Raw genomic sequence first — 23,669 nt, 5'->3', positions numbered from 1 at the left:
TCACCTCTTTACTTTCTTTGTATCCTGTCATAAATCGCAACTTCTACAAGAAATAACTCAGGAAGTACTACTGAACGGCCAGCTGAGGGCGCCGCCCGAGGAGTATAAATACTCGGGCGTGGGCCCACCTTGGCCAGAGACAGTCTGGAAACAGGAAGCTAGTGACTACTAACTAGACCTCCATGTTTTGTTACAAGTCGATTGAAGCCTTGCTTTATGTACAACCAAGTGTGTAGTGAGTCTTTATTACATCATATCCCTTAGTTGGTTGCAATAGCTCTTCCAGACTGCTGGATTTGCACTTTTCCTTGCACTTGTGTAAGCCTTTCCTTTTAGCTTGATATTGTCTCTTACCTCATTTATTGACCACAGTTGCTTAACTGCACAAGTGAAATTTTGTACTGGGTTTGTATTGTACCAAAAAAACTTCTTTGAATACTTCCCACTGTTTGTTGGTTTATGCATTAACAGCTCACTCCGGTTTACTGGGGTCAATTTATTGCTCATCCCTTCGAAGTTTGCCTTCCTTAAATTCTTCTCGCTTCTCCTTCTCAAACCTGATATCAAATTCAATCATATCACAAATCACTTCGCCAGATGTTCCCTTACAGTCAGATTGTTAACTGATATAAATATCCGTAGATTGTTAACTAATGTAAACTATATAAATGCAAGTTTCCAGTTTCCTGGCCCTAACCCTAACCCCTGCCCCTATTTTTTCACATGGCGGCTGTTGATGATTCTGCCATCCCCATTTGCATCATTTAACCACTCCTGCCTTCCACCCTATCACAGACTGTCCGTCCCTTTTGTTCTTTCTTCCCCTCCCCACTTTCCATGCCTCTGCACCTGCTTAAAGCCTGTTACATCTCTAACTTTTTCCAGTTCTGACGAAGGGTCACAGACCTGAGGCGTTGACTCTGTTTCTCTCTCCACGGATGCTGCCTGGCCTGCCGAGTGTTTCCAGCATTTTCTGTTGTTATTTGAAACACCAATTTACTTGAACTTCGTTTAATGTAGTAAACTGTATTCGATGCTCACGATGCGGTCTCCTCTATATTGAGGAGATCAAACGCAGATTGGACGATCGCTTTGCGGAACACCTCCATTCAATCCGCAAGCGTGACCCTGAGCTTCCGGTCGCCTGTCATTTTAATTCTCCGCTCCACTCGCACTCTGACCTCTCTGTCCTCGGCCTCTTACACTATTCTAATGAAGCTCAACGTAAACTCGAGCAACAGCACCTCATCTTTCTATTAGACACTTTACAGCCTTCCGGACTCAACACTGAGTTCAACAATTTCAGATTGTAACCACTACTCCCATTTTTTTTGGACAGCAGTTGCTGGTAATGATTCTGCTTTTGTCATTATCTGCTCCTCTAGACCCATCTTTTGTTTCTTTATTTGTGCCATTACCACCCTGCTTTTGCCTTGCACCATCATCCCTTTTGTCATTTAATCACTCCTGCCTTCCACCCTATCACAGACCTTCCCTTATGTTCTTTCCTCCCCTCCCCCCTTTCCCTGCCTCTATACTCGCTTAAAACCTGCAACATCTCCAACTTTTTCCAGTTCTGATGAAAGGTCATCAACCTGAAACGTTGGGCCCGATTTTGTGGATTGTGTGGGAAATGGTCGGGTTTCCCCGAGTGTGGGTTCTGACACACAAAAAAATGTCAGCCAGCTCCATGCAATTTTCCCTCAAGTGGCCAATTAATTTCCAGTGTGTGGGCAGCCTTGCTAATTGTCCATTTCCAGTCAGGAAGCCCCACAGTATGATGTCATCATTCGTGGTGCTTTCAAGGCCCACAGCAAGCATTGCTTCCTCTGTTGGCTTCCAAACGAACCATACAGGATGGCAGAGGAGCCTGCAGCAGCTGTGGCCAGTGCCAGACCCCGAGCTGCCTTCAAATTCGACGAAGCTTCACTGCAGGCATTATTGGATGGGGTTAGGGCCCACAGGGAGGTCCTCTTCCCTAGGTCAGGCAGGAAGAGGCCTCCCACTGAGACCAAGGCTGCGTGGATGCAGGTGTCAGCAGATGTCAACTCAAATGTGCATGTAACCTTGGCATCACATCTCTAACTCCTTCCTCTACTCCCCCACAGGACCATCCAGAGACCCCGTCCCCACTGTGGAGGAGGAAGAAGCTGTGCAGCCAGACTCCTCAGAGGAAGCTCCAACCTCTGAGGGCGCAGCGTCAGCAGAAGTAAGCGCACCCAGCACCAGCGCAGACACTTACACTTCAGGGGGACCTTCGGGACATAGAGTAGTGATATCACCTGGTGTTTCACAGCTCAAAAGTGAGCCTCAGCAGATTCTGGAGACAGGGACAGCAGTGGAGAGTCCTCGTCAGAGGGCGCAGGACTCTGCCAGCTCAGCTCAGCTGCGCTGCATGTTGACCCTCTGCCTCTGGGTCCATCCGCAAGAGAAGAGGTGATGGAACTCCATGCACAGATGCAGGAGTCTCTGGCAGGTTTTGTCTCCAGGGTCGCTGCGAGCATGGAGCAAATGGAGGAGTTCATAGCGACCATGAGCAGAGCCTTTGTGGAGTCATTGGCGCAGGAACGCATCACCATGGAAAGGTTGGCAACCTCCATGGAGGAGATAACTCGCCAGGGTGCGGAAAACATGGTGAGTGCTCATAAGAGAATGACATCTCTTGAGGAGCGTTGGCCATCTATTGAACAGAGAAACCAGACCTTCATGGAAGTCCTTCTGAGTAGGACTGCCAGTGCAGATACGGGTCCCCATGGCCCCCTAAAGCACAGCAAGGTGCTCTCAAGCCACTTCCAAGCGCTGGCCCCTTCTGGCCTGTGCAGCTTCAGGTGAGTGAGCAGCAGCCTGGTGCTCATCCTGCTGTTCCTGGTTCTGCTGCTGCCGCCTCTGCTGCTGGAGATCCTCTAATGGCAAGAAGGGAAGGAACAAAAGGCGTCCCATGCTTCTCGTAGATGCCTCCGCTGAAGAAGCGCTGAGTGAGGGTGGCGAGAGAGGCTTCCCAGGAGATCACATTGGAGAAGTGTGTGAGGCTGTGCCTAAGCCTTGAAGAAGTAGCCCCAAGCCTGCAGCAACAAGGTCCTTCACCAAACAAATGCTGTCTCTTTAAATCGCAGCTTTCCCGAATGACCTGCAGCTGACAACAAGCAAGCCGGCAAGCTTCACACCAGGTTTCATCAGCGGGGTTCCCCGCAGGCGTGTTTAGCATGGGGAACCCCTGAAAGTCGCAACGACCCCTGAAAATCGGCTTAAACATGGTGATAATTGCTCATTACTGTTCCGACGGCCAGTCCCGCCAGCGGCGGGCGGGACTGGAGCGGCTCACGGAGAAACGCCAGTCCGGAAGTCAAACGGGGCGGGGAATCAGGCAGGGGGGGGGGTCGTGACCCGCTTTTTCGGCGATTTTTCGGCCCCCAGCCGCCTGGAAAGCCGCCCAACGGTTGGCAGAAAATCGGGGCCGTTGACTCTGTTTCTCTCTCCCCGGATGCTGCCTGACCTGCTGAGTATTTCCAGCATTTTCTGTTTTTATTCTATAATGGCCCGGAATTTGCCGGCGGGATGACAGTGAACTGGTAACATTCACCATCATTCCGCCTTCGAATCTGACCGCAACTTCAGGATTTTCCGCATGCGCAGGCGGGTGTGGAAATCCTGAAGTTGTGGTCTGCTCCTCCACAGGCTGCACTGTTCCCCGCCCCCCCCCACCCCCTGCAACCCCCACCCCTGCACCCCGGCAATCAGTGAAATCTCTCAAATCAGGAAAATTGATGACAGCTTCAGCTCTTCCGCAGTAATTACGCTGTTAAAACCCCCACTAAAAGTTTGACCCAAAGGGATTAGGTGTAACTGGGGTTCTACCAGAGTGTTGACTGCAAACAAAGGTTATGGCCCGGAAAAACTAATTTAAATTTTGCGGCAGGTGAAATTTATCCATTTTAATAAAATATTTCATTAAGAAACTTATAAAAAAGAATTTTTAAGTTTGTTCATCTTTATTTCAGGTTTGCCTTTTCCCCATGTGAGAGCCCCAATCTTTGTTTTGCTCTCTCTAACATTTTTAAAAAGTTAGGAGAAGAAATTCGGTATCGTCCCGTTTGGGGGCGGTAACTTTTGAAAGCTGGGAAACTTAGCACCAGGCGCTAATGAATCCCAGTTTTTCTAAATTTGGTGTTTGCACTCCAGGATTTAGCGTTCCACTTCCTTCCTGGAGCACTAAAGGACACAGGCGGGGCGGTGGTGGTGCAGCGCTGCACAATGTTCCGTGCAGCGCTGCCGAGGTCCGAGGCTCCTTCCCTCCCTTAAAGGGATGGGCCATCGCTGCCGGCTCTGCATTGGGACCAGTGAGCTGGTCTCCGACGGCAACTGCGATCCGGCCCAATCAGCCCCATGCACTCCAGCAGCGTGCCGGGCTGATCGATCGTGGCCAAGGAGAATTGAAAAAATTTGGGAAAAAAAGCATTTTAGAAATTTTCCTACTTACCTCGGCAACCTCCCTCCTCTTTAACTTCCGGCCCTGAAGCGCCCGGCCTCCCGAACAACGCCTCCTGCAGCTGTTGGTGTTGTCGCCCGGTGATGCTGCAGGGGGCGGAACCAAAGTTTGGGTCCGGGGCGCTACCGGGGTGATGCGCAGGACAATGACGTCATGATCTCCGGGCGCAGGAGATCATGGCGCAAAGTGTTACCACCCGGCCAATTTAGCGGGAGTCGCTCATTTTGCCGCACCCGGTCAGTAAGCTGTTAGCGCCCCCGGAGGTGATAATGGGAGGCACTAAGGAGGCCAATTTCTAGCCTTTAGAATTTTAAAAGCTTACACACATCTTTGTTCGCTGTGAGAATTCTGCGTTTTGACTGGCTGTTTAGACAGCTTGTTGACATCACAGCAGTTCGCACTAGGGGATCCCCACTATACTCCGTAGATTTGAATTGAACATCGGAAAACCCCAAACTTCTCAACAGAGAGATCACGTGATCTTTGTGCAAAGCTTATTTCGGGGCCAGCGGCGAATGCCTTTGCTTCGCCGCTGACCACAAATTCCGGGTCATAATATATATTGTATAAATGCAACTTCTTTCATTAATTCTGGTTCAGTACTCATCACTAAAATTCTAATATGGCCTTATCCCTGGTTGGTTCTAAAACATATTGTTCCAGAAAACTGTCCTGAATACATTCTAGAAATTCATTGCCTTTACAACTTGCGCTATCTGGCTTCTCATGGTCTACGTGAAAATTAAAATCTCCCATTATAACCATATTGTTTCTGCTACATGCTTTCCTGATCTCTGTATTTATAAATACCCCCAGTACATCACTACTGTCAGGAGGTCTGTAGACAACTCCCACCAGAGTTTTGCATCCTTTGCTGTTCCTTAGTTCTACCTGTACTGGTTCCACGGCCTGTTCATCCTTTCTTTCCACTGCTGCAATATTGGTCCAGATTTTGCGTTGAGAATAACAGTTGAGGCTAAGGCCGCGATTTTACCCTCGGTGGTGGGTTGGAGTCGGGTTCGTTGTTTGGCGGGTTCCGGTCCCGCTGCCGATTTAATCCGCTCTGAAATAACAATTTTGCCTTAACTGGGCTGATTAAGCCAGTCGTGCACGCTACCCAGCCCAATCAGTGGGTTCGGGTCTGCTGCTCGCCTCTGCTGAAGTCTTCCATCCAGCTGTATTTAAGGGGCCCTTGCAGCCTTGTTGTTTTTCATTCCTATTCTGATGCTTCTCAGTGTGGCACATAGCGAAAAGACTGCTTCAAGATCAAAGGCATCTCCACGATTCGATGATGACTCCCTCCATGCTCTTGTGGAGGGAGTGAGAGGGCGCCAAGAGGTACTATTCCCCTCAAACGGACGGAGGAAGCCTCCTCAGCAAACCAAGGCAGCCTGGCTGCAAATTGCTGAGGAGGTCAGCGCCAGGTCGTTGTGTGCATGCACCTGGGTTCAGTGCAGGAAAAGGTTCAATGACCTGCTACGCTCAGAAAAAGTGAGTATAACATCACACTTACCTTCAATCTGCTCCCCATCTCCTCTCATCACCAGCACTGCATTGTCAACCTACTCCTGCACATCCCACTTTACTCTTACATCCCTTGCACCCTTAACCATCCCTCTCTCTCTATGTACAGAATCACTCCACCATTCTACTATGCACCCCTCACACTTGCTCTCACTCTTATGCAATGGCAACAACTAACAACGCACAGGTAGGGCCCTTGGTATTGGCACCTCACTCCCTCTTTGTCACCCTCTAAACATCTATGCTATGGATTCTCTATACTCACTCCAACATTATCACTCAAACTCCACTTGTGTCCCTCATTGCAGGAAAAGAGAGCCCACAATAAGAGGGAGAGGGGCAGGACAGGAGGAGGGCCACCTTCGATTGCCCACTTGACCACCACTGAGGAGGCTGCTCTCGACATCATCGGAAGTGCAGAGGAGGTGGAAGTGGGGGACAGAGAGAGATGGGTGCAGTAGAGCAAGCTGTGACAGAACAGATTTGCAACCCTCTCATTTAGATTGCATGAGTGACTGACATGGCATCTGATGTTCATACAGATTGAGTTCTGATAATCTGCACAATTCGATGTGCCTGCTACGTTAATATCACATGTCTAACTCATGCCTTCACTCCCCCACAGGACCATCGAGAGCCCCCCTCCCCACTGTCCAGGAGGAAGAGCCGGAAGACTCCTCAAAGGAAGCTGCAACCTCTGAAGGCGCAGCGTCAGCAGAATTGAGCACATCTCAGTGGGTCATTCGTGAGCTAGATTACTGTTGTCACCTGGTGTATCACAGTTCACAAGTGTCCATGTCAGTAGATAGTGGAAACATGGGCAGTCCTCGTCTGAGGCCGCAGGGCGCTCCTAGCTCTGCTCAGCTGCATGTGGACCCTGTGCCTCTGGGGCCATCCAGAAAGAGTGTGGTGCTGGAACTTCAGCAACAAGTGCAGGAGTCTCTGACAGGTTTTGCATCCACAGAAACTGCGAGTGTGCAGAGAATGGAGGAGTCTATCTCAAACATAAGCAATGCCATGGTGGAGGCAATGGCATATGAACGTGCTGCCATGGAGAGGGTGGCAACCTCCCTTGGAGGACATAACTCGCCAGACACCACAGAGCATGGTGACTCTTCTAAATAGATGGTCTGCTATGGAGGATAGATGGGCATCTATTGAAGAGAGACACCAGAGGTACATGGACGTCCCCGTTATGAGGACTGTCAGTACAGAGACGGGTCCTCATGGCCCCACTGATGTGCAGCAAGGTGCTCTCCAGCTACTTGTTAGCAGAGAAGTGCGGGTGACCCACGAGAGGGATGTTGGTGGTCGACAACAAGGAAGTGTGGGCTCCTCTCCAAGCGCTCACACTCCCATGCCACTGCAGAGCCCTCGGTCAGAGCCCTAGATTCCTTACCCAACTGAGATGGCCGTCTCAGCCCCTGCACAGCCGTAGGAAGAGCAGACTGTTGCCAAGCCCTCCCAGGCTCCCAAACCCAGAGGACGCCCGCCAAAGGTGTCGAAGCAGGAGCAGCATGAAAGTGAGCAAGGTGCCGCCACATCTGCTGAAGCCACAGGGGAAGCACCACGTAGAAGCACGCGAAAGAGAAAGATAACACAAAAAGGGGGAAAAATTCAGTTGTTTGCGCCTCCCGTTAGCGCCTTCAGAGGGCGCTAATGGGGCGCAAAGCAACTAGCGCCCGGGCGCGGCGATGTTTGCGCCGCTCGCGAAATTAACTAGATATTTTGCAGCGCCGCTAAACACTACCACCACAATCTCCTGCGCCGGCAGATCGTGATGTCAGTCGAGTGCGCAGCGCCCAGTTAGTGCCCCGGACCGGATATTGAGTGGTGCCCCCTGCTTTACCGCCTGTCGCTAGCAACGACAGGTTGAGGGGAGCATTTTGCAGTCAGAAAGGGACTAGGGGAGCGCTATTTAAAGGCGACCGCTTCCTGCCATTTTTTGTCGGTGACATTTTTGCACCACGCACTCTGAAAGAGAGAGAGTCTTCTGGAGAGATTCAACGCTGTGTGAAGGAGTTTTGAGTACTGAGCAGCACTTTGCAGGTTTATTTTGATTTGCCCTTCCTAGCTTCGCCAGCGCTCTGAGGTAGCGCCTCGCTCCTCGGCCTTTGCGCCTGAAGACAGGTGTGAAGCGCCTGATTTGGCACTCCAATCACCTCCAGGGGCGATAAAAGCCAAGTTTGCCGTCAGAGGCGATAATTAGCGCCAGGCGCTAAACTTTGCGCACGGCCGATAATGGCGCCCCAAACGGGCCGATACTGAATTTTTCCCCCAAAGAGTCACAAGGGTAGTCAATTGGGTGTTTTGATGTAATACAAAGTGAAGATTATCATCGTTATTTCAATTGTAATAAAGAAATGCGATGGCAAAGATTCAAAGAGAAATGGAAGTGTCACAGTGAGGTGTCAGGGCGCCTTTCATCTGTAATTATGGTGGTGAGAGTGATAGGAACCCACAGTTTATTATACAGGTGTTGTATGGTGTGATAAGAAGGTTGGCCAGCCACACGTGTTTGCTTCGTAAAATTAAGTGAATCTGGCATGGACTAGTGCCAGCAATGTGCTCGCGTGCTGGTGGAACTGGCACATCCGCCTCCTCTGAGGAGGAGGAGGAGGAGGAGGTTGTGGACTGTGCCACTTGTTCCTCAGGCAGCGGTAAGCCACGCTGCTGTGCGATGTTGTGCAGTGCACAGCAGACCACGATGATTCTGGAGACCCTGGCTGGTGAGTACTGTAGGGCTCCACCTGATCTGTCGAGCCATCTGAAATCACATTTTGAGCAAACCGATGGTTTGCTCGATGATGGCTCTGGTGGAAATGTGGCTCGCATTGTAGCGCTCCTCAGCTTCATTTGATGGGCTCCTCAATGGCGTCATTAGTCATGTCTTCAGGGGATAGCCCTTGTCTCCAAGTAGCCACCCAGAAAGTTGGGTTGGTGGATTGAACAGCTGAGGCACAGTAGACTGCCGCAGGATGAACGAGTCATGGCAACTGCCAGGGAACTTGGCGCAAACATGCATAATGTTCTTCCTGTGGTTACACACCAGCTGGACGTTAAGGGAGTGGAAGCCCTGGCGGCTGACAAGTACAGCTGGGTTGTGATGGGGTGCCCTAATAGCCACATGTGTGCAGTCTACGACGCCCTGCACCGTTAGGAAGCCTGTCAGATTTGCAAAGCCAACTGCACGCGTGGTGACACTTGCTTCATCTGTGGAGAAGTGGATGTGATTGTGAGCCTTTGGGCATCGGTAACCTGCGTGATGCAAGTGTGTGCAGCCGACTGGGAGATGTCACTGATGTCTGCTGATGATCCCTGGAAGGAGCCTGAAGCAAAAAAGTGGAGTGTGGTGGTGACTTTGACAGCCACTGATAAGGAGAGTCCAGCCACTCCCCTGGGCTCCAGGTGTTGGTGCAGCATTGCACAGATGTCAGCGACTACCTCTCGCGAAAGCCTCAGCCTCCTTTGGCACTGCTGCTCAGTCATGTTGAGGAAGCTCATCCTCGGCCTGTAAACCCTGTGTTGGGGGTATCTCCTGCGGCGAGGTGCAGCCCTGCGCTGACGCCCTCTGCCCTGTGCAGCATCAGGTGGGTGAGGAGCAGTTTGGCGCTCCTGTTGTTGCTGCTGCTGTTGTGCCTGGTTCCGCTGCTGCCACGGCTGCTCTTCCTCCGATTCCGAGGACCAGGATGAGAGGGTATGAATGGTTCCCATTCCGCTGGTATATATCTCAGTTAAGGAAGAGAATGTTATAAGCACTCAGTCAATGTGGGGAGAGGGTTTTCCAAGGAGGTCACAGTGCATATGGATCTCGGCTTAAACACTTACAAGCTCAACAGACCTGCAAAATGTGTTCCAACACCTCAAAACACAAGGTTCTGCCATCTGAAAGTGAGCCATGTTACAGGTCCGCTTTTATGCTGCAGGAGCAGCTGTCAAGAATTCAGCGAGTTGCTGAACCCGACACAATCAGCTGGCGTGTTTGGCGAATGATGTGGAACATGCTGAAAATGTCATAAAATGGGAAGAGCCTGGTAAAGTGCGATTATGTAGGCAGTTAACAAGCTGTTAACTGCCTTAAGTGGCTCTCCCGCCGCTTGGTGTCGGGTCTGATCGGGACTCTCTGACCCAACACTTTGTAAAGTTGTGTGGAGGCGGGACGGCGGCGGGTTTGCAACCCGCCGTCAATCAAGATGACTTTAACCTCTGACCCGCCTCCAAATCCGCCCTCTGAGCACCGGCAAAATCGTGGCCTAACAGTGCTCACCGTTACTGTGGAATAAATCAGACAGCAACTTCCGGAGTATGCACATGCAGTTAAACGCGGAAATCTGGAACTTGCTGTCCGAGTTAGCCTGCTCCTCTACAGGCTGCGCGATAACAAAACCTCGACGATAGACTCGGCATTGAAATACATGTAAGAGCATGAAGTTGCTGTACTTACCCACTAGTTACCCGTTAAACACAGCAGAAAAAGTTAGGGCTGACGCATTCAGGTGTAAGTGAATTTTTAACGGCATGATAAGTCATAAATACTGCCAAACAACCTCTCTGGCCCTGGAAATTTAATTTTACAAGTATGGCGCCTCACTGCTTCAGAATTTAATTAGTGTTGGAGATTTTTTTAAATGTTTTTTTTCTGTCTCTCTTTTATCTTTCTCTCTTAATTATATCATTCTTTCCCTCTCTTTATTTCGCTTTCTGTACATGATTTAAATCTAATTTATACTTCCTGGTTTAGACTCTGTGTGTCAGTGAGGATTCTTCAATTTGATTGGTTTAAGAGTTATGCTGTTGCTTGCCTTGCTCACACATGAACAGAGCCCATGTGGAGGGCACTGAGCTGGATCGGACACCCAGGGCTGAATTTTTACCTTTGATTGGTTTGGGGTGTGCATATAGCGGGGTGCCATCACGAATGGTCCATCAGCGAGCTTTCCACTGCGTGTCTGGCTTAATTAGATCACTTGACTGAGTCATGTGGGTTTCCCGGCCAATTCAGTGAAGCGGGTCTGATGACATCACGATGACTCGACTTCAGCTCACCTATTTAAAAGGGCAGTGGACAGATGAGAGTTGAAGGTTGTTGGAGGTGATCCAGAGGTGCTTGGAAGAGGTGCCTGTAGTTTGACTTGGAAAGTGAGGGTGCAATCATTTAGAGGCAACGATGTAGTCTCAGCGCCAGAAGGCAGAGCTAAGGTTTTCAGATTCCTCCCTGGACATTCTGCTCCAGGGAGTGAGAGCAAAGAAGGATATCCTCTTCCCTGGTGAGGGCAGGAAGAGGCTAGCAAGTGAAACCAAAAGGGCATGGCTGGAGATTGCACAAGAAGTGAGCAGTAGGGGTGTAGTCAGCCACTCCTGGATTCAATACAGGAAGAGATTTAATGACCTCATAAGGTCAGGAAAGGTGAGTACAATGCCACACTCAACTACATCCTGATGTGCCTGTCAGCCCAACCCCATCATTCTGCCTTCCCAAGCCTACTCCTGCACATCACTCTTCACACCAACCTACCTTGCAGGTGCGCCCATCCCTCATTGTCTATGCAACTACTCACATCCCCATCTGACTATCCACCACTGACATTCACCCTCATCCTAATGCAATCATAGAAAGTAACGTCATAGAAGGAGGCCATTTGGTATAGTCACGCCACTCCCTCATAGTCACCCTCTACAGATGTAGCCCATCCATCTCCTACACTCATTCCATCACTCTCACTCAAAGATCTCTTCTTTCTCTCCTTGCAGGAGAAGAGAGCCCAGAACAGGGAGAGACGGTGAACCGGAGGTGGCCCGCCAATTTACACAACATTGACGCCAGCAGAGGAAGAGGTGCTGGAATTAAGTGGAGTGGCAGAGCTGCTGGCGGTGGGTGATGGAGAGAGGAGGACCTCCCAGCAACCTAGTGACAGAATTAAATATCATACAGCCACATGGCATACTACAGTAACTCATGGTGACTGATGTCAGCACCCAGTGAAATATCATGATGTGCATAATGGAAACATAACCCATTCTTAGTATAAGACTTCTAATTTATCTCTTTACTCTCCCACAGGTCCATCAATGCACCCCCACCCCTGTCCAGCCAGAGGAGGAAGATGTCTCCTCAGCGGAAGCTCCACTCTCTGAGGGTGCAGCATCACCAGGCCCATGCTTCACCCAGCACCATGGCAGATATGCGCACGTCGGTGGGTCCAGCGAGACACAGAGTAGTGTTGTCACCAGGTGTCTCATATATCACAAGTGAGCAAGAGAAGATGGTGGAGACAGAGGCAGCAGTGGAGAGTCCTCGCCAGAGGGCGCAGGACGCTCCCAGATCTGATCAACTGGATTCAGATGCTGAAACTCGGGGGTTGTCGACAAAGAGGATGATCTTGGAGGAGCATCAACAAATGCAGGAGGCTCTGGCAGCTTTTCCAGCCATGATGTGCGCGATTGTAGAGAGAATGGAGGAGTTCATCTCCAGCATGAGCAGCACCATGTCGCAGGCGATGGCGACAATATGCTCTTCTATGGAAAGGATGGCCACCAGCATGGAGCAGCTAATGCGCCAGTCAAACGAGAACATGCTTGCTGTGAACAACAGATGGCAGACTATTATTGAATTCATCTCCAGAAGGGATACCAACATAGATTTGGGCGTTCATCGCCCCACTGATATACAGCAAAGTGCTCTCCAGCTCCTTGCTAGCAGGGAAGTGTGGATGGCCCATGAGAGGGATGATGGTGAAAGGGCAGATGGAAGTGGGGGCTCTGCTCAAAGTGTTCCCACTTCTCCCCCGTTGCCTCCCCCTCAGTCAGAGCCCCACACGCTGCCTCGGATACCGGTGGCCGAATCTGCCCCCGCACGGTTGCAGGAGGAGCAGACTTTGGCGGGGCCCTCACAGGCTCCAAAACCCAGAGGACATCCGCCAAAAGTTTCTAAGCAGTCGCAGCCTGCCTCTACCTCTGATGAAGCCACAGGGTGTGCACCTCATAGAAGCACTCAGAAAAGAAAAATGGCACAATCCTAAACATACAAGGTATGTACATGGGTGTTTGCCAAAATGTTAGTGTAAAGTTTCAGTTCTATTATGACACACATAAATGTATTTCTTTGCACCACTTTCCCAACTTGTCCATTTTTGCCTGCTACCTGGGAACGGCCTTGTCACTTGCATTGATTGGTGAGACATTACTTAACCTCGAGCAATGGGTGTGTGTGACAGTAATGGTTTGGTCATTTTAGGACTGCTTTGTGGTGTTGGTGGGTGGGGCGGGGCGGGGGTTGGTGGAAGTTGGTACAGCATCTGGGAGCCAGATGGGTGGACTGGTGCAACTTAACTAAATTGGGCCAATATGAGACCATCCCAGGACACCCGGGCAGCAATGTGCGCTGCTGCTGGTGCCATCTCCACCTCATGTTCCTCCTCCTTCTCCTCCTCCTCCTCCCCCGAAGAGGCTGTGCACTCTGCGCCTTGCTCCTCCTGCAGCTCCAATCCTCGCTGCTGCATCATGTTGTGCAGCACGCAGCATACGACAATCATTCTGGAGACCCTGGCTGGTGCGTACTGAAGGACGCCTCCTGATCTGTCAAGGCATCTGAAGCGCATCTTCAGCATGCCGATTGCTTGCTCTATGACACATCTGATCGTCATGTGGCTTTCATTATACCACTCCTCGGCCTCATTGCTTGGCCTTCTCAAGGGTGTCATCAGCCACGTCTTCGGTAGATATCCCTTGTCTCCAAGCAGCCAGCCAGCAAGTCTGTTCGGAGGTGCAAAGAGCTGAGGGAGGGTGGACTGGTGCAGGATGAAAGAGTCATGACAGCTCCCTGGGAATCTGACACACACATGCATGATGATCTTTTTGTGGTTGCAGACTAGCTGCACATTAAGGGAGTGGAAGCCTTTCCAGTTCACGAACACTCCTGGGTGATCTGGGGGTGCCTTGATGGCCACATGTGTGCAGTCGATGATGCCCTGCACCTGTGGGAAGCCAGCCGGAACCGCAAAGCCGAGCACTCGCTCACTCACACTGGCTTCATCAGTGGCAAAGTGTACATAAGTGCCTGATTGTGAAACATGGTATCGGTCACCTGAGTGATGCATTTGTGGGCAGTCGATTGCCAGATCCTGCAAATGTCTTCTGCAGATCCCTGGAAAGAGCCTGAGGCAAAGAAGTTGAGGGCAGTGGTGACTTTGACATCCACGGGTAAAGCTTGTCCCCCAGAGCCACTTGGCAGCAGGTCTTCTTCCAGCAAGCTACAAATGTCTGCAACGACCTGACGCGATAGCCTGAGCCTCCTGAAGCACTACTGTTCGGTCATGTCCAGGAGGCTGATCCTCTGCCTGTATACCCTGTGTTGGGGGTATCACCTCTGGTGAGTTGCAACCCTGTGCTCATCCCCTCTCTCCTGTGGAGCAGCAGGTTGGTGAGGCAAAAGCTGCTGGTGTTGTGGCTGCTGCTGGTGGTGGTGGTGTTGCTGGTGCTGTTTCTGCTGGGGCTCATCTTGGTTCAAAACTGAGGTCCAAGGTGAAACAGCATAAGCGGCGCCCACGCTGATCTGATAGATGGCAGCTAAAGCAGAGATCAAAGGCACCATTCTCCAATGTAGAGAGAGTGACTTCCGAGGTTGCAGAAATCACCTGCAAACTCCTGAAAGCAAAATCTCTGCACAAAATGGTGTCAGCAAGAGCCTTTCCCTTAGGCAAGGAAGCAGGCTCCGTGCGTACCAGGCAGCTAAGTGTCCTTTGCTGCTTGGTGCGCTCGGCTCGTTAAGAAAAAAGCATTTCACTGACTGGATTTCACTTGTTGTATTTGGTTATGTGACAAATAAAATTGAAATTGAAATTGAATTTGTGCGCTTTTTCCAGCCGTCACTTAATGGACTCACACAATGGCCACTGAGCTCTCGCCTTGCCTTCACAGGCGAGCTTCAGGAAGTCCATGAATCCCATGCACAAACAGTAAAAGCTGAAACCTCACGTTAAACAGCCTCTCAGGGGTCTGTCAACAAGCATTTAAGTATTTCAATGAGGTCTCCCGCCTCTCCATAAGCAGGTCCGTGGCGCGCTGGGAAACGCGCCCGAGTTAAATGCGGAAATCGACAGGATGAAGGCAGGTACCTGAGGCGTTGTCAATTTCAGCGTTTTTAACTGCAGACCCGCTCACAAACCCACACTCACTGCAATGTGAAAATTCCGGCCCCAATGACAGCAATCTCCGCTCAAAAGCCCACTGAAACTCTGTGGGCAGCTGTCAGAGTGGTGAACAGCGAGCCTCATTACTTCACCGCTGGCGGCAAAATCCGGGCCCGTGTCTTTTTTTTCCAATATTGCTACTACCCCTCCTCCTTTCCCAATTTCCCTGTCCTTTCCAAAGATCCTATAGCCTGGAATATTTCTTATGCTATGTGCATTTGTGTACAAAACTCGTATCTGGGTCGCTGTCCCCACCCTGTCCACATGCCCTGATGGTGTATATCTCACACTTTTTGACCTATTACACTTTTGGTTGCTGATGCTCTGAACATGCTGTACAGGCAATTTAATATGTTTTATTTTTCATCACTCCTGCTTTATTTTTAACAGGTATTTTATTATTACGTCCTATAACCTTTTCTGTTCCCGGAGTATCTATATTATCTATATCTCTTTTTGTAATTTGCCATTTACTGCTCTTTTTCTTATCTGTAGGTTAGTATGATTATTATTTCCACATCCACCCCCTTTACTAGTTTAAATTCCTTTCTACAGTTATATTTATCCTTTCTGCTAGGGCCTTGGTCCCAGCCTGGTTTAGGTGCGGTGTGTTCCAGTGGTACAGCTCCTTCCTGTCCCAGTACTGGTGCCGGTGTCCCATGAAATGGAACACCTCCTTCCCACACCAGACTTTCAGCTATGTATTTACTTTACAGATCCATTTATCCCTATGCCAATTAGCACAGGGCTTGGGCAGTAATCCAGAGATTACCACCCTCAAGGTCCTCCTTTTTAATTCAGCACCGAGCCCCTGGTACACCCACAACAGGATCTCCTCCCTGTTCTTTCCTATGTTGTTCGTTATGACATGGATCACAACAACTGGTTCTTCCCTGCTCCCTTTCAAGTTACTTTCCAGCCGCTTCGCAATATGCCTTACCCTGGCACCGGGTAGTCAACACGTCCTCCTGGGCTCGCAATCGCAATTGTTGAGGATAGCCTCTATCCCCCTAATTGTCAAACCCCCAATAACTGAAACTTTTCTATTTTGGTCCCACCACCGTGGACTGCCTCCTGCTCCATGGTCTTTGGTTAGCATTCTGGCTATCCTCCCTGCAGCCTTCTTCCTTGTCTCCACAGGTAGCAAGTACATTGTACCTGTTGGACAGGACCAAATGCTGCAGTTCCTCCTACACTGCCTCCACTAGCTTCCTCCTATCCCGCTGACTGTCAGTCATACACTCCTCTTCCTGTACCTGTATCTTACAATGTGGTGTGACTGTGTTCTGGCGTAAACTATCCAGATATTGCTACACCTCCCTTACTTGTCAGAGTATCTCTAACTTGCACTCCAGCTCAATGACTTTCACAAAAATCGACATTTCCCACAGGTGTGGTCATCTGGGGCAGTCTCACTGTCCACTATTTTCCACATACTGCAGTCCCGACACACTGCCTGTGCTGCCATTATCTATTCTATATTTATTTATTTATTATAAACAGCAGTTATTTTTTATCTCTAGTGTTGATTCGCCTTTAATACTAAATTATGATTAGCAAAAGGATTTAATTTGATTTATATTAGTTACTTCTATTGCTCAGTTTAGTATATATAGCCTATTATATCTATTTACTGTAATATTTAGATGTAATAGGCTTACTTATACTTACCAATAGTTAGGTTTCTACCCTACCCTCTTGTCATAAATCTCATCATTGAGAAACTACCTATGAAATAACACTGGACGGCCAGCTGGTGGCACTGTCCAAGGAGTATAAATACTCGGGCCCAGCTTGCCAGGGACATTTTGTAAGACGAGGAACTAGTGAAATACAACTAGACCTCCATGTTGTGAAACAAGTTGATTAAAGCCTTGCTTTATACTCAAACCAAGTGTGTAGTGAGTTTTATTACATCACCTCTTATGTATTAATTCATTTTTTTAAGTTACCTAGCCCCTTAATCTACTTTATAGTTAAATATTAAAGCGCAAATAAATAATTGAACACTTGCCTTTTATTGCTCAGACTCTGCCGCTCCTTCCTCTCCGCTAGCTATGTTGCCACTTTTTCTTCACTCCATTTGTTTCACCACTCAGACTCCCCCGCACTATTTTTAAATGCTCTCTCCAGGCCTTTCCCGCGATGCTCCACTGTGGCCCCAGATGAATTTTCCATGCTCAAACAGGTAGATGGTAACAGGTTAAGGATCTCTACCCACAAATTCGCCCTAACTGAAGCAAAATAAGTCATTTTGTTGGGGAGCAGTTGCTCCTTCCACGTTGCCACTTATGATACAGCACGTTATAATAAGATTGTGATGGGCTGAACATTCTAATACTCTATGGTTGACGATCTGCCTTTGGAAGATGATTGAATAGGTTTCAGCTGGTAGACGACCAAAAGGCTATGGTTGAGTTGGGAGGACCATCAGTGGAAGACCGACAATAGGAAGACAGCTACATGGACTGATAAGGACAAGCATGTGATGGCAGTGTTATGCAGCAGGTTTCAAACACCCTCTCATCCACACCATTGGTTTGTCTCCATTTTCCAAGGTGTTGTCTCAGCTTCTCAGGACACATACCGAATGAAGCAACTTTTAAATCGATTTATGTATGTAAAATATATGTATGTATCACTTTGCCTCTGTCAGTAGTGCTCTAACCACTCAGTCAGAAGGCTGTGGGTTCAAGTCTCAGTCCAGGACCTGAGCACATAATCCCAGGCTGACAACTGCAGAGTGTTGCATTGCCAGAGCTCCTATCCTTTGAATGTATTGTTAAACCAAGACCCTCAGATGGATGTTAAAGATCTCGGGCTAAAAATTGGGTGGCTAGCGCCACCTTTTAGCACCTAAAGAGGCAGTCAGTGGCTGTAGCGCCACTGGCTGCGCCTTCCGCCATATTCAGTGGGGGCGCTAATGGTGGCGTTGGCCTGTTGCGCAGCGCCTCCATCCCCGGCCTCCTGGCCCCCCCCCCCCGCGGCAATGCCGGCTGTTCCCCGAGAGCCCGGCACTTCTCCTCGGTGCCGGGCTCTTTTGCCAGCACCCGCGATCGAGGCTCACGCTGTTGCAGGCCCCTCCCCCTTAACAGTGGGAGGGAGGCCTGCAGTACCGCAGCGTGCCATGCCGCAGCGTGTGGCGCTGCGGCACGTTGCGCTGCGAAATTCACTTTTAGCGCCCTAAGAGGGACGCGGAGCGCCTCGAGCCGCGCCCCGTGTCCCTCTTGGGGCACTGAGGCTGAATTTGCGGCGATCGCGGCGCAAATTCCAGCGCCCAGGCGAACTTTGCGCCGCTTGGTCGCCTCAGGCCAATTTCTAGGCCGTCATGTTGCTATTTGAAAAAGAGCAGGAAATAGTGGTTATGTTACTAGACTAGCAATCCGGAGGCCTGGACTAATGATTTGTGGCAACATGAGTTCAAACCCTACCACAGCAGCTGGGGAATTTAAATTCAGTTAATGAAATAAATCTAGAATAAAAAGCTAGTAAGAATTGTCATATGAAAATCCATCTGCTTCACTAATGTCCTTTAGGGAAGGAAATCTGCCGTCCTTACCCAGTCTGGCCTATATGTGACTCCAGACCCACAGCAATGTAACTGTCCTTTAACAAAGCCCAGCAAGCCACTTAGTTGTCACCACCACCTTCTCAAGGGCAATTAGGGATGGATAATCAACACAGCCTTGTCAGTGATGCCCACATCTCATGAATGAATATAAAAAACTCATTGCTGTTTGCAGAACAAAATGTGCAACCATGCAAAATGGCTACTGCATCTCACCTATATAACCGTGACTGCCTCTCACCTATATAACCGTGACTGCCTCTCACCTATATAACCGTGACTGTCTCCCACCTACCGTGACTGCATCTCACCTATACAACCGTGACTGCATCTCACCTATATAACCGTGACTGCCTCTCACCTATATAACCGTGACTGCCTCTCACCTATATAACCGTGACCGTCTCTCACCTATATAACCGTGACCGCCTCTCACCTATATAACCGTGACTGTATCTCACCTATATAACCGTGACTGCCTCTCACATATATAACCGTGACTGTATCTCACCTATATAACCGTGACTGTCTCTCACCTATATAACCGTGACTGCCTCTCACCTATATAACCGTGACTGTATCTCACCTATATAACCGTGACTGTCTCTCACCTATATAACCGTGACTGTATCTCACCTAAATAACCGTGACTGCCTCTCACCTATATAACCGTGACTGTATCTCACCTATGTAACTGTGACTGTCTCTCACCTATATAACCGTGACTGCATCTCACCTATATAACCGTGACTGCCTCTCACCTATATAACCGTGACTGCATCTCACCTATATAACCGTGACTGTATCTCACCTATATAACCGTGACTGTATCTCACCTATATAACCGTGACTGCCTCTCACCTATATAACCGTGACTGCATCTCACCTATATAACCGTGACTGCATCTCACCTATATAACCGTGACTGTATCTCACCTATATAACCGTGACTGCCTCTCACCTATATAACCGTGACTGCATCTCACCTATATAACCGTGACTGTATCTCACCTATATAACCGTGACTGCATCTCACCTATATAACCGTGACTGCATCTCACCTATATAACCGTGACTGCATCTCACCTATATAACCGTGACTGCATCTCACCTATATAACCGTGACTGTATCTCACCTATATAACCGTGGCTGCAGCACATTTTATGTCAAGAGCTTGGAGACATTTCTGAGAAATGTAAGAAGCTGCTATATAAATACAAGTTCATTAAAAAAAATTGAAGATGATAATTTTAAGTAACCATTGTGGGAGAAGATTTGCTCAGTGCACTAGATGTGGCAAAATTGTAAACGTACTTTTAAAGAATGCATTTGTGATTTTGTAGGAGGGGTGGGATTCAAAGCTATGTATATATGTTTAGGTAGGTAGTGCGTTTCACCCAATAATTGCTGTATATTGTAATCCTCTTTATTTATTGTTATATACTAGGCACACTGAGATGTCACTTTCTCAATCTGTCCAGCAACATGGAATCACAAGGCCGGGGGGGGGGGCAGGTGTTGCAAACAGAAGGCACGTCATATGTTAGAGGAACATTTACATTACACATACGGTCGATTTTAATCTGGAGCAGCAGAAACATTCTTATCCTGGAACATGAAGGTGGCAGGATAAAGCGACCACAGAATCACATTCCTTTACGGTACAACTTTTCCGTATTACTCATTTTAAACCCAATCCACACGCTTGTAATGACATCCATCCTTCCAGTTTTGTACCTTTCGAGCTCAGTAATGATATACAGCCAATCAAGGGGAGTCTAAACAAATCACCCCACCCCCCGCCAACCTTTGGGTGTACAACATTTGCTCCATCAGACAAGAAAGTCACATTCCAAAAACCTAAGTCCTTCTGCAAGGTTATAATCATTATGCTATTAGCGATGACACTAATGGATTATGCTAATTAGACCCAATTTATATTATAATGGCTTCTTCTGATTTAAATAAAAGGCTGTAATGAAAAAACTATGTGATGGAAAAGTCAATATAGCTCCTTATCAAAAAATATAAATTGTGTCACATGTAATTATCTGTCGGACTATATAGGCTGCCAAATCCCAATTACGAAGGCTTTTAATTAATGGGACCAAAAGTTCAGGAATCGCTGTAATGAGCGTTTAATGAGTAATTTCGACCGATAATGGAACGGGTGTCTGGAGAATCAGCCCGCAGGCGGTGCTCAGAGTCCTACCTGTCGGAGAATGAAACTGGTCGAAGTTGTGTCGGACGATGTGCTGCCATCGGACCGTTTTAACCTGCTCCTCCTCCTGTTCACCCTGGTCAGCTTCCCGGGCAGAGAATGAAATGATCGCTGTTAGTTACATTCAACTGTTCGATCCTGGTTGGTTTTTTTTTACACACACAAAATCGCTTGAGAAAACAAAAAGTCCGGTTTTAACGGATCGATTTAACGTAAAACACCAAACTGTGTTAGCGGGAGAGATTTTTTTTTTTTTTTAATCACAAAGTTGAATTGCAATTAGACTGGAAAAAGTGGAAATCGGTAAAACTCTATACAGAAAGGAAATGGATTGAAGACATTTCTCCGCTGACAATGTGCGGCAATACAATGGTTCAAAGCGATGTGTATAATTCACTGCAGGTTAACTTTTCAGCAGTGTTCTCACATTTCAATATTTCTCTCGTTATCAGTTCAACATTTCATCTGATCTGTGATAATATTGCAAAATAAATCACAAGTAGGTGTTAATGAGAATGGATAATGAAAACATTTGCTCCTATTCCCACCGTTAAACTAATAGTTTAAGGCGTCTGCTTACCTGAAAGATGGGCGCTTGTAATCCATCGGCAGATATCTCTTTGGTAAATAAAGGTCCGACTCCGGACATCTTAAAATAGATCATTAGCTCGGGAGCTGGTGATGGTCGGACGGCTGCAGCGGGTGTTCAGTGATGTGGGAACCGACCAGCCATTGACTTGGTGGACTGGCTGTCCCCTGTGGGCCCCCTGCGAACCCCGCGGCCCCCTAGATGTCCATGGGGATCTGCTGAGAATCTCGGGTCCCCGGCGGCAGCCTCCCGCCCTCCTGGATCCTTCCTGCCGCGAAAAACAGCTGAGCAGATCGTCTCCTTGCTCCTACAGCATCGGTCACCTACATCCAAACTGCTGCTGTGCTTCTCACTGCACGAATGAGCGACCAGCTGCCAGCGAGGAGCTGGTCGTTTGGTGTCGGGAGTTCCAAAAAAAAAAAATGTGGAAGCAATGTCCTCAGTTGGGAGGAGGAGGGGTCAATGAGACCTGGCTATGACAAATGACCTTATGCAACTGGCCTCATCCTCTGTAGAGATGTGCCTAGTGTCTTAGTGTAGTTTTCAGAATCAGGGCTGTTAACCTTCAGAGACCCACAAGAGACAGGAGAAAGGAGGGCAAGTTGCATTCTTTGATTTTGAAAGGCATAAGTGGTCCCAATGTAATGCTTACAGTGATTGCATCATCGGATCAAACGCACGTTTTTGGGCTGCATGCAATTGAATCACTGTCACAAGTGAAATTATATGTGACACAGCATAATGTGTTTACTTACACCACAAGCAGAGGCGTTTTACACTGAGGTGTGTAGAGGAAATAAGTAGTGAAGTACCAGCTCATGGAAAATAAAGTAGCGACTGGCATAGGTGGTGCAAGGGTAAATACATTATGTTGGCCACATTGCAAGTGGTTTACCATCCACAACCGCAACTATCATGGTGTGTATTATACCCTACAAACTACTGCTTTCAACTTAGAAACATCAACACTAGTTGCTCTTTCCACTCAAAGTTATATATATCGTAGGCTTCCCGAATGAATTTTTAAAAATTTATTCATGGGATGTGGGCATCGCTGGCAAAGCCAGCATTTATTGCTCATTCCTGTGTGCCATTGAGAAGGTGGTGGTCAGCCGCCTTCTTGAACCGCAGCAGTCCGTGTGGTGAGAGTACTCCCACAGTGCTGTTAGAGAGGGAGTTTCAGGATTTTGACCCGGTGATGATGAAGGATCGGCGATATACTTCCAAGTCAGGATGGTGTGTGACTTGGAGGGGAACTTGCAGCTGATGGTATTGCCATGCGTCTGCTGCCCTTGTCCTTCTAGGTGGAAGAGGTCGCGGGTTTGGGAGGTGCTGCTGAAGAAGCCTTGGTGAGTTGCTGCAGTGCATCTTGTAGATGGTACACACTGCAGCCACGGTGCGCTGGTGGTGGAGGGAGTGAATGTTTAAGGTGGTGGATGGGGTGCCAATCAAACAAGCGGCTTGAGTGTCGAGCTTCTTGAGTGTTGTTGGAGCTGCACTCATCCAGGCAAGTGGAGAGTATCAGCAATTTTTTTCAGTGAGTGGCAAAGCCATGTGGAAAGGTTTGGAGGAAGTAGGGTGGAAGGAGGCTCGTGTGGAGCATAAACACTGGCACAGGCCAGTTGGACTGAATGGCCTGTTTCTGTGCTGTAAATTCAATGTAATTCTATGTCCCAGGTTTGATTGTGGACAGACCTTGTTAAGGCGGTGGGAGAAGGACTACAATTGACATTAGTGCTTTAGTTTAGGCACAAGACTATCAGCCAGATTTCTTGCTTCTGACCTCTGCTGGAAGAGTACATCTGTCGCTGTCAGGTGATGGCAGGTCTCGACTGTTATGCCATCCCAGCAATCAAATAACCCCCAAACACGTACCGTTGAAGTTCACGTATGGATAGTGGCCCTTTTAATGAGGTACTGGAGAGCACCTGTAGAACTAAATCCAAACAAGAAGTCAGTGGCTTCAGAAGAGAGGTAGGCAAAAATTGGCGAAGAAAATTGGATGGGAACAACTGTTTGATGAGCATCAAGATGGTTGGCAGGCCAGTATAATTGGAGCTACATAAGAAATAGGAGCAGGAGTAGGCCAATC

General features: G+C 48.6%; 1 protein-coding gene across 3 annotated transcripts in view; it reads right to left on the bottom strand.

Moving 5' to 3' along the window:
• The window catches only part of cacnb4a (calcium channel, voltage-dependent, beta 4a subunit), a 416,613-nt gene extending 394,417 nt beyond the window's left edge, over nucleotides 1–22,196 (bottom strand). For 2 of the 3 annotated variants that reach the window (XM_085986904.1, XM_085986907.1), the window contains exons 1-2: nucleotides 21,569–22,196; nucleotides 20,980–21,072 (exon numbers count right to left, since the gene is read on the bottom strand). In XM_085986904.1, coding sequence (XP_085843030.1) covers nucleotides 20,980–21,072; nucleotides 21,569–21,652 — 177 coding nt within the window. In that variant the 5' untranslated portion in view covers nucleotides 21,653–22,196. The remainder of the gene's footprint in view (nucleotides 1–20,979; nucleotides 21,073–21,568) is intronic. The other variant, XM_085986905.1, reaches the window with a different exon arrangement.
• Between the last annotated feature and the right edge of the window lie 1,473 nt (nucleotides 22,197–23,669).

The sequence above is a fragment of the Somniosus microcephalus genome, chromosome 4 (assembly GCF_052327205.1).
Source record: "Somniosus microcephalus isolate GS21.2 chromosome 4, FLI_Smic_1.0, whole genome shotgun sequence".
NCBI lineage: Eukaryota > Metazoa > Chordata > Chondrichthyes > Squaliformes > Somniosidae > Somniosus > Somniosus microcephalus.
This window is presented reverse-complemented; position numbering and strand designations above follow the sequence as displayed.